At 36.6% G+C, this 15,234-nt stretch overlaps 2 protein-coding genes across 2 annotated transcripts; both read right to left on the bottom strand.

Moving 5' to 3' along the window:
• Positions 1-18: 18 nt before the first annotated feature.
• Positions 19-10,077, bottom strand: slc35a2 (solute carrier family 35 member 2). The gene is made up of 5 exons (XM_056265294.1): positions 9,790-10,077; positions 8,338-8,520; positions 7,029-7,180; positions 6,023-6,717; positions 19-164 (listed from the first exon to the last, which is right to left on the bottom strand). The coding sequence occupies exons 1-5, from the start codon at positions 9,875-9,877 to the stop codon at positions 131-133; spliced, it is 1,152 nt and encodes a 383-aa protein (XP_056121269.1). The 5' UTR covers positions 9,878-10,077; the 3' UTR covers positions 19-130.
• A 1,122-nt stretch (positions 10,078-11,199) lies between these two features.
• On the bottom strand, positions 11,200-13,762 carry LOC130099573 (UDP-galactose translocator-like). Its single transcript, XM_056265305.1, has 2 exons — positions 13,662-13,762; positions 11,200-11,632 (listed from the first exon to the last, which is right to left on the bottom strand). The coding sequence occupies exons 1-2, from the start codon at positions 13,738-13,740 to the stop codon at positions 11,400-11,402; spliced, it is 312 nt and encodes a 103-aa protein (XP_056121280.1). The 5' UTR covers positions 13,741-13,762; the 3' UTR covers positions 11,200-11,399.
• Positions 13,763-15,234: the final 1,472 nt, after the last annotated feature.

Genomic DNA, 15,234 nt, shown 5'->3' with positions numbered 1-15,234 from the left:
ACTTGTAACGGAGTTAATATAAGGCAATTGAAACATAACCCTCATCTTTTCCTTTGGAAAATAGGGCAGGAGTGTAGGACCTGTAGGCACAATGTGTTCTCATCATCTCTTCTCATGTATCATGTTTTTGTCAATTTCCTTTCTTCTTTCCTGGGGCCTTGGGACTAATGGTAACAGAAAAGAGAGAGAAAGGACACATTAATTGTACAGTTAACAAAGAGAAACAGAGAAATATTATGGTGTTATGTGTTTCTCCACTGTTTGTGGACTTTAACATTATATATACATACATATTTATCTGTGTTTGCTAGTTTTTATACATGCAATGCATTCTTGAATATCATACAGCCATGCCGAAGTAAACACCCAGAGATCTCACATTGCTCCTTTGTGAAATATATATCTGAGTTGTGCTCATATTTTAAAGGTATCTGGTAATTCTCATTACTAGACTGAAAGTATGTGGACACACCTTTGTAATGAACCGATTTGGCTATTTGAACTACGCCCATTACTAACAGGAACAAAGAATCGATAAAAGTACAATACAATAATATAATGGTGCGGTTTTCTGTTCCAGCATGACAACATGCCTTATGCAAATCCATAAAGATGAAAGCTTCAAGGGAGGACGACTGCCTGATTAACTACAATGGTTATGAAATTGAAAGTTCAATAAGTACATACTACATATGGATGTGATGTTCAAGTTTTCTCATACTTTGGCCATGCAGTTTATATATATATATATATATATATATATATATATATATATATATATATATATATATATATATATACACTACCGTTCAAAAGTTTGGGGTCAGTGAGAATTTTATTTTTATTTTTTGGAGGAAAGAAATCAATACTTAATTTGATCGAAAGTGACAGTAAAGACATTTATAATGTTACAAAAGATTCTATTTCAAACAAATGCTGTTCTTTTGAACTTCCTATTCGTCAAAGAATCCCCCCCCAAAAAAAAAAAAACTGTACAACTGACAGACCAACAACTGTTTCAACATTGATAATAATAATAAATGTTTCTTGAGCATCAAATCCTCATATTATACTGATTTGTGAAGGATCATTTGACACTGAAGACACTGACACTGGTGATGCTGAAAATTCAGCTTTGATCACAGGAATAAATTACACTTTACTATATATTCACACAGAAAACAGCTGATTTACACTGGAATAATATTTAATACTATAACTGATTTTTGTTGTATTTTTAATCAAATAAGCGCAGCCATGGTTAGCAGAAGAGAATTCTTTTAAAAGTATTTAAAATCGTACCGACCCCAAACTTTTGAACGGTAGTGTATATATATAAGGGATGCATTAACATTATTATGCAAGAGATCAGTTAGTGATTAGTTATGCTTGTGCAGAAATAAAGCAAAATCACCTCTGATAACCCGTTCTGTTTACATTTTTTAGCGTGTGCCCCAAAAAGTCTGTTTTATGCTTAAAAAAATTATTTTAAACAGTTTTTACCGGTAAAGTGGGGAAAAGTCATTTGATGTATGAAAAGCTCAATCAGCAAATCATGAGAAGTCCATGATCAACTAATTCTCATTTATTAACTAGGCTATTAATATTTATGCATCAGGGTAGCATTTGTTTTACTGCATTTAATTTATGCAGAGTATATATTACATAATTATTTCAGCGCAAAGATGACTAAACTACAGAAATGAGAATCACTAAAGAACACATGGGACTTAGAAAGTAACTAAACCTGAAAAACCCCAGTGGAAAATCCAGATATATTACCTTAACCACAGCAATGAGAGTATAGGAGAAATTGTCAGTAAATCATTGCTTTAACTAAAAAAATTAAAATAATCCTAAAAACAGTCTTCATATTTTTCCACGCACAAAAAAACATTTGTGTTTGCTTTAATATTCGGGTGAAATATAATTACATGTTTTCATGTATTCACTTAGTTCTCAAGTCTACACTGGGATTATACACACACGCACACACACAAGAAAGATAAAATTTTGAAGCTCATAAGAAACAGAAACTCTATTCGATGTTTATTGTCAGCCTCAAGAAAGAGGCCACTATAAGAAATTAGCCAACAGGGGCATACTTCAACTCTTCACAGACTAATATTTACAATATTGATCATAGTGCCAGAGTCAGGGCTTAACAGAGGCCGTCCTTGATTTATCAGCTGTGATGATGAAATCTGTGCAGTCTTTCTGCAATGATGAGGTGTTAACAGTTGTCACAGAACACAAAAATTGAACATAAATCTCAACTGGACATGTGCAACGTTTCATATTTTTGTACGTGTTCGCGTTCAGCTCAAGTTCTTAAAATCAGATCTATCCACCAATGAGCCGAACATACAAAGGAAAACAATATTTTCAGTTCACATTGTACTTGTTTCTTTGTGATTCACTGAAAATTCTTCTATCTTTTGTGACCCTAATTAATATTCATAATGATATATCTTTCAAGGCCATCATGTATAATCACCATCATAATAATCTCTTATAAACAAACATGAAAGATTTACATGACTTTGTGTCATAAAATGGCTTTTAGTAAATTCTCTCATACCCAAACACGCACACAGACACAATCATATCTAGGTAACATATTTTACCGCACGCACACTCACACAAAATCGCTTTAGCTGCCTGAGGCCACTCTCGGCTCATTAGTTTCTGAAAAAGTCTCGAAAAACAAACCGATGATGGGGTTTAAGATCTAGACTATCAACTTTAGAGCTGAAGGGAAGTAGTAACATCACAATTTGTGAATTAAAGTCAACATGAAACGTTATTCGCAAGCCTTTTTACCATCACAAAGGTATTGGTTTCATCAGGAAAGCAGGTATTAAATATAATGGGAAGTTTTTATGGGAATTTCTATTTGCGGTTATTGTAGTATTGTTAATTACATTAACGTTAAGCATCCATTACATTTCTACATTAACAACAGGCGAAAAGGAAAGCTATGGAAGCTTGTTTCATGTTGACTTTTTTGTCAGAATTGCGAGATATAAACTGCCAATTGCGTGTTATAAAGTCAGAATTTCAAGGGGGGGGAAAAATCAGAATTGTGAAATAAAAAGTTGCAATTACCTTTTTTATTTTTTATTCTGTGGCGGAAACAAGCTTCCATAGAAAGCAATTTTGAGGATGGGGAAAACTTTATATTTAGATAAAACAAACATTTCTTTCTCAGAAATAATGTGCACAGATCATTTGTGCACATTAAGACCACCAGCATGTAATAAAGTAAACGGAGCTAATTCTGATTTCATGTTGACAAAAAAAAAAGAAAGAAAAAAAAAAAGAGTAAATTAGTGCAACTAGTATCACCAAAGAAAGTAAACAAACACTTCTGCACCCAAAACAATGAGGAATTAAAATCTACTTTACAGCACTTAACCCAGTTCTTTTAAGCTTATATGAATTCTGACATGCATATTAAACCCTTTTAAAGAGCAACAAAAGCCTCTTTACCAAACCACAACAATATATTTCCCCAATATGATCCATCACCTGTTGACCATATTTCCATATGTGCTCTGGTGAGCATATTTCCTACTGTAAAAAAACGGAAATAAAACATTCATTTATATATCAGGACGTTCTCTTGAGGTGTGGGGACTTACTGAGAACAGTTTTGGCATATTTGTATCAAATATGTGCACAAAATTGTTTATACAATACATAACATAAGATAAATCCACAAATCTTGAGTTTTTTGCATCATAAAAAGGAGATATTATTTTGATATTATGTACAGTGTATGTATAGTTACCATTCAGTCACAAGTTGATTGAGAAAGGCACAGCATTAACCAGTTGTTGGTTAAGCAAAACTAGCCTAGTCCCCCTCACATAGAGACGCAGACATTTGCACACACAAAGAAATCAGAAGAGCTTTCTTTCACTAAGGTGCCATTTGGTTAGAAAATGACCAGGTTAGTCAGTTTCCTGAACAGTAAAGAGCTGAGAGCTGAAAATGCCAAGGGTGGTAAAGCAAGAATCCACATGGAAACAATGTGTTAAGCGATTGTCCGTCAAATATTTCGAGTTCGAGCGCATTAAAACACATTTTAATAGCATTAATGGAGCTCAATTTCAATTAGTGCTCATTTTCAGGCATGCCCTGTAAGGGTGGCATCGCTTAATACATTGATTATGGGTAAGAAGGACTTGCAGAGAAAAATGTAACTTATATTATTCCCTGCAAGCTGATTTCAAAGCTTCCCTTGATCCGATTCCTCTACTATATCAGCCCAAATCACCCAGTATGAAACTAAACTCAACACGCAGACGACAAATGCCACAATACTGCTACAGATACGAGTGAAACAAGCTCTTACAAACCTTAGAGGTGTTGCCATGAGGTATTGCCATGCTTTAAACACGGCAGACATTCAAACAGCTTTTCTCAACCATTATTTTTCTTTTTCTCTATTTACACGAGACAATGATTTGGGGCGAAGAACTTGGCATGAAGAAGAAGCTTTGGGTGAATCTCACAAAAACCTGTCAAGATGATACCTGGGTAAATTTCACACCAACAATCACAATAATAGAAATTAGAGGAACTTGATCAATTATATTTTGTGTGAAGAAAATTAAGCCTAGCGTTATGTCAAAGTCCTTTTAGGCAAGTCATGCCACTCGGTCGCCATCTTGGCAACGCCTCCGGGCAGCTATTTCGGACTAACAAGACCAGGCTCCTATCTAAATGAATGGGCAGAGAGTCAGAACTGCAGTTTCACTGGTCACCGTGACATAAAAACTGCATGTATAGAAACAGCAGTAAAATATGATAAAAATCGCTGAAAAAGTTTGATGACTTTGCCCCAAAATAAGGTTTAAAAGGCCTTTTTCCCCACAGGTTATACTTTTACTACGCATGCGCAAGGGTTCTCTCCCTTGGTCGTGCGCGAGCTACAGTTTGAAGCACAGTGTATGTGAGCTCTTGCTCGCTCGCTCTAGATTCCGGGAGATTTGAACTAATTTGCGGATATCAGGGAGCCGCTACCAATCTGCGGGAGACTTCTGATGTCTGATATTACACAACTCACACATACACTGCATATCAAATCTGCCGCCTTTTCAAACAGTAACGTATTTTGCGCTGTCGCAAACCTCAACTGTGCGCATGCGTCAGTGGAACCAGACGATAGGGTTAAATGTTTCCCGGCTTGACTGTTAAAAGCAGACGATTGGCTTTTCAGCGGGAGGGGCGGGGCATGTGCATACAACCGCCATCTTTGGCGTTACGGGTTTTCCCTATATAGTTGTTTGGATTGATGAAGTGGCATGTCTCTATATAAATAGTCTCTGGTTATGTGGACCATTAAGATTGTGACTTTTGCATTGGTTTGCATTGGTTTCATAAGAAATAAACACATTCCTTTTTAAAATTTGCATTACCATAAAGTGCAAAAAATATATATTATTTACATTATTTAATTGATTTATTTTAAAGAGAATTTAATTCATGTTGATTTTGAAAGTTAAATGTGCTTAAATTTCACAATGCAATCAATTGTTTTAGCACTTAATAGGCTTTGATTTGTTTCTCTTTATTTTGAAGTGGAAGTTACAGGTTTTGTGAGATTCCTCCATTAGATTTCAAGTCAATCCACTCAAACGTTCCTCTGCTTCACGTCTTCTTCCCCCGAGATCAGGAAAATGCTGTTTAAGGCAAACAGGGAAGGGAGGTGAAGATGTTGGGAAAGAGTTTCGACAGATATCCCAGGTGAAAAATGCCACTGTTTGTTTTTGGTATTAAAAAAAACGAACACTGAAAACTGTGAAACCTAAGTCTACGTCTCTCTGGTTTGTGCTTTCCAAATTATTGAACTAATTCATTTGGCCTAGACGTGTTCACAGAAAGCACCCAAACCCACAGCAGCAGAGAGAAATGAGAAAGAGAAGAGAGTTAGGACTTCCACCGAGAGAGGTAAAGAGCGATTAATGGAAGGGGACACAGATAAGGTGGCTCATTTCATTTCACCAGCACTGACTTTGGAAGGAAAGCATCCAGCTCCGAGTCTCTTCCATTGCTGTGGCTGGGTGAAGATGTGCTGGTGCTGGAAGTGCTGGTGTTTGGTTTGGGGAGACTGTACATATAGACGGCTCCTATGACCAATCCTGCGCCCAGCGTGAATATCAGGTCCACGTGGAAGCCGAAGAGGTAGACGGACGTGATCGTGGACACGATGATGGAAAAAGAGGTGGCGAAGCCTTTGAGAATATTGTCTGCGTATTTTACGACAACAGCCACCAGAAGGCCGCCGAATGCCTGGTTGAAAATGACGACCCACACAAGGGGAGTGTATCCGAACAGGAAGCCTTTATCAGCAATGGCGGCGCCATCGTTCCACCACATGCCGAGGAGACCCAAAAGAGTCCCGAAGATCCCGAGCTGGATGTTTCTCATCCACACCGAGGCAGAGCTTCCCTTCAAGATCTTCTCGAAGTAAACGCCGGCAAACCCGGAGGACAAGCACGAGACGATCACGGACACCAAGCCCTTGAAGTAGTTCTGGTTGATGCCGGTCAAAGCCTCCTTCTGTTTCCCACTCTCCTGATCCACCTGGACGATCGCCACACCGGCGAACAGCAGCACTAGTGAGATCCACTGGATTTTAGACAGACTCTTCCGCAGCATGAGCACTGAAAACAATGCTGTGGTCAAGATCTTCAGCTGATATGTGACCTACAAAAACAAAATGAATTTCATATCATTGCAACCTTCTGGAAGTTTCAAATCTACACGGAAAGCCTTGTTTTTACTAAGCATTTTTCACACACACACACACACACACACACACACACACACACACACACACACACACACACACACACACACACACACACACACACACACACACACACACACACACACACACACACACACACACACACACACACACACACACACACACACACACACACACACACACACACACACACACACACACACACACACACACACACACACACAAATAAATTGTGGAGAAGTCTTACCTGGAAAGTGGCTGCTGGTAAATTGGAAATGGCCACATACTGCAGGTTGTTTTGTAAAGTGTAGATGAGTGACGGAACTGCTAACTTCAGTGTGTCCGAATACTGGATGAATATAGAGTCATACAACAACCATACGAAGGTCTTCACATTACCTGCATTAAAAAAAAAGAGAGAGAAAAGAGACACATTGTTATCAAACACACTGCTGCAATAATAGTAGTAGTGGTAGTAGTAGTAGTTTTTTTGTTAGTAGAGTTATTACATACATACACTACCATTCAAAAGTTTTGGGTCAGTAAGATTTCTTAAAAATGTTTTTGAAAGACTCTTATGCTCACCAAGGCACCAATTTATTTGATTTATTTTGTGATATTATTTTAATTTAAAATAACCGTTTCTATTTGAATATATTTTAAAATGTAATTTATTCCTGTGATGCAAAGCTGAATTTTCAGCATCATTACTCCAGTCTTCAGTGTCACATGATCCTTCAAAAATCATTCTAATATAGTGATTTACTGCTCAAGTGACATTTCTGATTATTATCAATGTTGAAAAACAGTAATATTTTTGTGGAAACAGTGATTTTTTCCCCCCCAGGATTCTTTGATTACGTAATAGAAAGTTCAAAAGAACAGCATTTATTTGAAATCGAAATCTTTTTTTAACCTTGTCAATGCCTTTACTTTTGATCTATTTAATACATCTGAATAAAAGTAAATTAAAAGAAAATCATAGAAAGCAGAAAATATGCAGAAAAATATTTGGACACTTTAGCCACACTTAACATGTATGATATGAGTGTCATTGCATAAAACAGAATATCAAAATGGCATTTTTAAAAAATAATAATAAACATAAATATTGCTCAACACAAAAAGTATTGTGAGATAAGACATTAATCTTATTAAAACCATCTTTGAACTTAAAGGGTTAGTTCGCCCAAAAATGAAAGAAATTGTCATCAATTGTACTCCCCCTGAAATCTAAAAGATTTCTGTACCTCCACTGACTAAATCTGTTCATCATAATAAAGCGATCGAGTCTCTTTAGAAAACTTACACTAAACCGCTCGATTCATATGGATTAGTTTTGCAATGTCTTTATGAACTTTTTGTAGTTGTCAATGGAAGGATCTCTCAGATTTCATTAAAAATATCTTCATTTGTGTTTCGAAGATGAACGGGTTTGGAGCGACATGAGGGTGAGTAAACGAGAGAGTTGTCATTTTAGGGTGAACAATCCCTTTAAGACATATTATACACATGTACGGCTGCACCGTAACAGGCCACAACTCCAGTGAACGCACCTCTCTTCTGTATCACGATGATGACCAGACAGGTGGAGACTTTAAGAACTTCTGCCATCACTACGGCTGATGTGGTGAAGAAACGATCGCCCGGCAACGTCCGCACGTAGCGGATGCTGAGGATGAGCGATGCATTCTGGATCACCAGAATTGCCAAACTGATGTACTTCAACTTCTTGTTCACTGCAAGAGACAAGCACGAGAATATTTTGGTCAACAAAAAGCAGGTTTTTCACTGAAAGCTTGAAACTGGGAACGGATCTGAACACTGACGTCAGTATTTCACTTTTCTAAATGCAGCTAGTCAATGTTTTGCTTGTATTTTCAGTTAGGACACACCTATACACGTCAACATGGGCGAATGTTTGCTCAATCCGGTGCCAACACCCTGCTTACAGACACTTCATTCATTCACACCACTGCATGTGGAAACATATTAATGCAGTTCACTGACACATTACTGGGTACCAAATGGCCATCTAACTAAAATTGGATTAAAATGTGAGAAGACAAGATGAAAGACAGAAATAAAGGCAAAATGGAAATACAAAAAAATTAACCCCTTTATGATTGTTATCTCAGAGAGAATCACAAAAAAGCTCAGGTTTCTATAGACATGACAAACAGGAACTGTGAAAAGGGATCCTGTTTCGCCAGTTTTCAGTGTTTGTATGAATGTCATACATCCAGACAGACTGACGTATAACACACACCTTCTGCCAAACTGTTCGTTAGAACTGTTAGTTCATGATACCAAATGCATTAACTAACTTTAATTATTTAATGTTTGTTCATGAAACTATATTTCTTTATTGCAGTGCAACAAATGTGCAACACTCTCAAAGTAATTTGGGAGTGATTATATTTTTGTTTTTAATCAAACAAAACAAAAACAGATATTGTTTGCCTTTGTGATTTTATAATTCATTCATCAGATGGCTAAAAAGGAGAGAGATGACAAACCCTGTTGTATTTTGATCTTGATTTTTCATTATTTGGTCTCTACCATATTCTTACGCTAATAAATACTGTGTCAGTACTACCATGTTACAGTGATATCAGATGGTAATACCAAGGCACTTTGTAAAATTCCTGGATGATTGTCATACTCATGTACATCCTCCAAGATACTGGTACGCTTTTGTAAGTGATAGTATCAAACAGCAATATCATTGTCCTATATTCAGATACCATGGTCCATGTTATTTACATTGAACTTCAAACACTGCAATGGTGTATGTCCAAAACACATGGTAATGATATTATAGTAGGCTGTGGTAACCATGGAATTTGGGTGGGTAACTATGGAGTCCATGATACATTTTCATACTTCATTGCACTTGATCTGACAGGCAAAGCAGAGTCCTTAAACAGGCAGGTGTTTGAATCAGAGAGATAGCATACTGAAGATGAAATTGAATGAAATTTAATTTGTTGTTGTTGTTGTTTTACCTTCATTCTGTCTGCGGGATGATGTTTTATCCTCAGTGCTTTTGTTTGGACTTTCATTGCCTGCTGCTGCCATCATCATCATCTTCATCGAACATGAACTTAATTCTGCCCACAAACTCACACGATCCGCTCGATCTGTATTGATTACAGAGCTTGATGATGATTTCCCCACCGCTGCTCCATGAAACAGCTCACATATGCGGTGAATGCGGTCGGAATGGTCAGAGGTGCTCGAGGAAAAGTGTTGACGTCCCCAAGCACACAATCACTTCCTGTAGCCGTTCGCGAGAGCCTCGACCAATCACACGCGCTCACGCTCTTCTTCTTCTTCGCTCTATCGCGATCTGATCTACGGAAACTATTAGCGCCGCCCGCGTGCAGCCTCCATGGCAGCCTCGAATCAAATAAATGGCATAAAAAGTACCTCAAAATTACTATGGTATTAGCAATAGCATTGAATTCTGCATATGCACTTTGAAGTAACCAAATGGCGTGGTATTAGGGTCGTTCCTCCGGTGGTATTAGGCTGGTTTCATATATAGCCACAGTATTTTATTCAAAGAAATGTAGATTGCTGAAAGAAAATAATGAAAATGGAAGAAATGAAGGATGCGTTTTTTTCTGCTTTGTTTTGGAAAACAAATATTTTGTATAATAATATATTATTAATGTGCTCTTACATATGGCTATTACATTTAAAATCTAGTTTTGATTCTTAATCAAATACGTGCTATCTATGACGTTTAATTGACTTAATTGTTGAACACCACATACTTATGTGCTAAAAAACTTTTTTATTTATTTATTATATTCATCTATGCTTGCTTGTGTCTGAATTTAAAAAAAGAAAAGAAGAAATATCAATACAAAGGTAACTAAAAGTAATCAGGTAACTAAAATATTGTTGCTCAATAATAATTAAATATGACAAAAAAAAACATTGCAACTGTCTCTCAAGAAGAATGATGTATTGCTATACTACAGGGACCTCTAGATGGCAGAAGCACACAATCATTATTATCACGAGACATAAGCATTTTATAATGGAATGTTAGTTAATGCTAAAAAAATATATAGTTTATAGCGAATAAATATACACAGGTTAGATTCATATTGAACTTAATGAGTTTTAACTGGCATTATTTGAGGCTGAACAAATACCCCCACAAATATAACATTTTTAAAGCCTGAGAAATGTGGCATATACAATTAAAAATACCCATCTTTATTGCTTAAATACACATTTCTCCTCATAAGTAATAATATTTGACATTGATCAGATTTATTATCAGCTGATTTTGATTGTATATGTGTTAAAGTGACTTAATACATACATTACAAATAAAGGCAAAGACAAATTGTATCATAATTGCATAGTTTTTATTTGTATAAATTCTTCAAAAAGGCAGAACATGCATATAATCGATATTTATATTTTGGACTTTTATATTTACCATTATTTAGTTCTCTCTTATTTTCTTTAGAAAATATATATAATGGTCAAGAAGACAAGTGTTTCTAAAATAGATATTTCAAATCTAAATTTTTATCGATGAAATCTCTTAAATGGAACATCAACAGTCACATTACATTGTTCAGTACACAAGTATTTAGAGTAAAATCGTTCTGCCAACCCAAGCAATACCACTGGTAGATGTTTCGCCTGTCTTCTGCATGGTGATGAGAAACAGACAGGTGAGGACTTTAAGAATCTCCGCCATCACGACAGCAGATGTGGCCAAAAAATGATCTCCAGCCAGTGTCCACACGTAGCGGATGCTGAAGATGAGCGATGCATTCTGGATCACCAGAATCACCAGACTGATCAACTTCATTATCTTAACTGCATGAGACAAGAGTCAGGGATATTTAGTTATCATTTACCTGTTGTTATAGGCACAAATGCATCTGTAAAGACTTACTGAAAGTGTGAAACTGGAAATAATATACACTGACAAACACCAACATGCATGGACGTCTCTCGCTTTTCTGAATGTAGCTAGTCATTATCATCAGTTAAAGCACACGCAAACAGACGAAAACACACTTCTTACAGACGATTAATTCACGCGGCTGCATGTGGAAACTATTTCCTGGCAAGCAAGTTCATTTATCAATGGCATTCACTAAGAAATAATAATAGAATGTGAGGAGGGCAAACACTTCCCTGAGAAATCTTCTCAAAAATATGATTAAATATGACAAGAAGAAAGGGAGTTTCAAAAACTGGAAATCTTATATTTCTCTATTTATCAAAGCTATTCTTTTGAATCTTCATTTATCCTGTAAACTGATACATATCAGAAAGTAATTGGCCTAACATGGTAATATAGTCACCATGAAATCAAACTCCAGTTGTTATTTTTAAATGGAAAATTGCAGCATTTATTATGAATTATTTATTCGTGCATAATATAATTTTTTTATTGATTTGCCCTCGTAATCTTTAATGAAAATAACTTCTCCCTCTTCTCTGATGATGTGGTTTTCAGCGTGTCACTCACATGACATCCACCAACAGCAAACCACAACCATCCAATCAATAGAGTGGTGCAGGTATGACATCACTTTGTAGGCCAAAACGCGGAAGCGAGTTAGCATTTTAGCACTTCCGGTTCCATCGTCCCGAAGAAAATGTTTTTTAATGGGATTTTAGTTAAATGGCTGAAATAAAGTCTGTGGTGAACACAAGCTCAAGGCACTTTTTACATTTTATTCTACGACATAAAATACATCAATATTACCCCAGTCGGGATTTTTTGAAGCGGTTACGTGTCTTGAAAAAGGCGGTTGCTAGCAAGTGGCTAAATGGGACTACATTTCAGAGGCTGTCGAGGAGATTAAACGTCATCACGCCGAACAGGTTAACAGTGCTTTTACAGCATCGTTATGCTAATAATAATTGTGCTCTTATAAACGATTCTAACTCAAACGGTCTGGGAAAATGTTTTTAGATAAGAACTGAAAACTTTACTTCTGGCGACTGCATATAGGCTTCAAAATGTATTAAAGTTGTTAATCTGTGATAACTATCTTGATGGACAAAACATGCAAGTATCATAAACTTTTGTTGATCACAGAGCTTGTTTTTAGCGATAATCCAAAAGCCTATGAAAATCCTATTGGGTTTTTCTCAAAGGGTACCAGTGTGATGCTTGCTGCCGGTTGGCCTACAAAGTGATGTCATACATTTTTATCTCATTCGAGAAGCAGTGGCTGCCTCCGAAATCACTTGCTCTCTTGAGTAGGTACTTATTTTGAATAAGTAATTACTTCACAACCACTAAAAAGTATGTTAAATAGTATGCATGTATGTGTGTGTAGTATGAATGCAATCTGGACGTAGGCTACTTCATTGGACATGCTTCACCTCCATTCACAAATCCTCTTCTGTGGCCTCATGGGATAGTAAAGTGTCCATCATAAGCACACTTCAGAATTTAACCGGAAGTAGTAGGTCATCCGGGTACTTTTTGCATACTCTTTGAGTACAGTACATTCGGACGTACTTCGATTGTCACATACTGTTTTTTGCCTACTATAGCCTATAGGAAAGTATGTGATTTCGGATGCAGCCAGTTTCTTTTACTCGTACGTCACAAAAGGAAAGACAAAACTGTTGCAACTTGCGTTCATGTCCTTGTTACCATGATACTTTTTAGTACTTGTATTGTTTGAATGCAAAAAGCACCATGGAATTCTTGAAACGATTAGTACCATGTAAAAACTACATATACAAATATATAACATATACTGTGTAAACCATATTCATTCTATGATAAATGCATTTGAACTGACAGCCAAAGCATCGAGTCCTATGTTTGAATCAGAGAGATAGAGTATAGCCTAGATGAAATTACGTTGTTTTTTACCTTCATTCTGTCTGCGGGCAGATGTTTTATCCTCAGTGCTTCTGTTTGGACTTTCATTGCCTTCTGCTGCCATCATCATCGAACATGAACTTAATTTTGCCCACAAACTCACGATTCCGCTCGATCTGTAATGATTACAGAGCTTAATGACATAATTTCCCCGCCGCTGCTCAATGAAACCGAGGCCTTTAGCCTTAAAAGACTTTTGTGAAACAGCACATATGAGATCGGTACTATGACTGACTTCCCACAAAATCACTCCCGTAACGTCCGTGGGATTTTTTATTTATTTATTTTTTTGACACTTTTTTCCCTTGGACATTTATTTTCTCTTTTCCATTATCCAACTCTGATACTTTCATAGCCATCCACAATGGCTTAATTTCTATTTTGCTAAACTGGAGGGGGGAAAGTACAGTCAAATGCCTGCCTCCTGGGTGCAGTAAAGCCAGATTTGTATCGCACCACAGTGACCAGTAGGGGGCAGCAGCACCTAATAGATTCCGCATAGTCTCATCATTCTCAGTCTAAGACAATTAAATGTATTTTCTTCCTACACATAATCTAAATATACATTTTCCTAAATTAAGATCCAATAAGAGTCAAAGAATAAGTTTAACTCATTAAACACTAGTTTAAAAAGGTGCTTGAACACATCAACAGGTGTCTACTGGTAAATGCCGCCAGGTTTCAGGTTCAGGTGATTTAGAACTAATGTGGAAAGGTTGGTTCAGTCATTGCAGTAAAGGATGGGCAGAGTTCATCATTCCTTCGCTTGTCGGGAATAACTAACCTGAATGGAGATGCCTGTTCAAAAACTTGAAGTATGCACAGAAAACTATGATCACTATTCAGGTCTATCCACTAAATTGGCAGCAGTTTCTCTTTTAATTTCTAAGTTGCTTGAGCAAAACAATATAAAAGACAGATGTTTCTTTAAATATAGATATTTCACCTCTATATTTTTATTTATAGAATCTCATAAATTAAACATCTTGTGACAGCAGCCACAGCACACAAGTATTTCAATACACAAGTATTTACAGCAAAGTTGTTATGCCAATCCAAGCGAAAATGGCAAGGATTTTGTTTTTCATAAAAATGACTGTATCAAAAAATACCCCAGTGTTTACACAAATGCATTACACATTATGTCAGGAGAGGTCCAATTCACATACCTTCAATTTCAACGTCTCAAATCAAAGAATTTGAACATAGCAATTCTGTTTTGGACCCAAACTTTGGTCACATCAACTGTATCTGTTTACCTCACATAAAGCAGTAAGGCAGATCTCTTTGGTGTGTTATAATGAAATCAAACAATTATGAAAAGCTCACTTGGCCCTTTTTAGTAAACATCACTAGTGGGTTAGTGGTTGAAGCCCTCATGACATTAGTCAAACCTTTGAACTTTGGGAACTTTCAACAAAATGACACATATCTGAGCATGTTCAGCACGAAGCGTCCTGACGACATTCTTTAAGTTACAGACCAGGTATTTCACAAACAATACCGACAGAAACCAAAATCTGCCTGGCTAATGGCTCTGAGGAATCCATCTAGTGAATTGGTT

The sequence above is a fragment of the Rhinichthys klamathensis genome, unplaced genomic scaffold (genome assembly GCF_029890125.1).
Source record: "Rhinichthys klamathensis goyatoka isolate OS25496 unplaced genomic scaffold, OSU_Roscu_1.1 h1tg000231l_1, whole genome shotgun sequence".
NCBI lineage: Eukaryota > Metazoa > Chordata > Actinopteri > Cypriniformes > Leuciscidae > Rhinichthys > Rhinichthys klamathensis.
Note: the sequence above shows the minus strand (reverse complement) of the source record. Positions and strands in the feature narration are given on the sequence as shown.

Coding starts and splice junctions, on each gene's coding strand:
- slc35a2 (XM_056265294.1), bottom strand. CDS start 9,877: ATGAAGATGATGATGATGGCAGCAGCAGGCAATGAAAGTCCAAACAAA. Junction 8,521..9,789: donor ATCCCGCAGACAGAATGAAG/GTAAAACAACAA, acceptor TGTCTCTTGCAG/TGAACAAGAAGTTGAAGTAC. Junction 6,718..7,028: donor TACCAGCAGCCACTTTCCAG/GTAAGACTTCTC, acceptor TTGTTTTTGTAG/GTCACATATCAGCTGAAGAT.
- LOC130099573 (XM_056265305.1), bottom strand. CDS start 13,740: ATGATGATGGCAGCAGAAGGCAATGAAAGTCCAAACAGAAGCACTGAG. Junction 11,633..13,661: donor TGCCCGCAGACAGAATGAAG/GTAAAAAACAAC, acceptor TGTCTCATGCAG/TTAAGATAATGAAGTTGATC.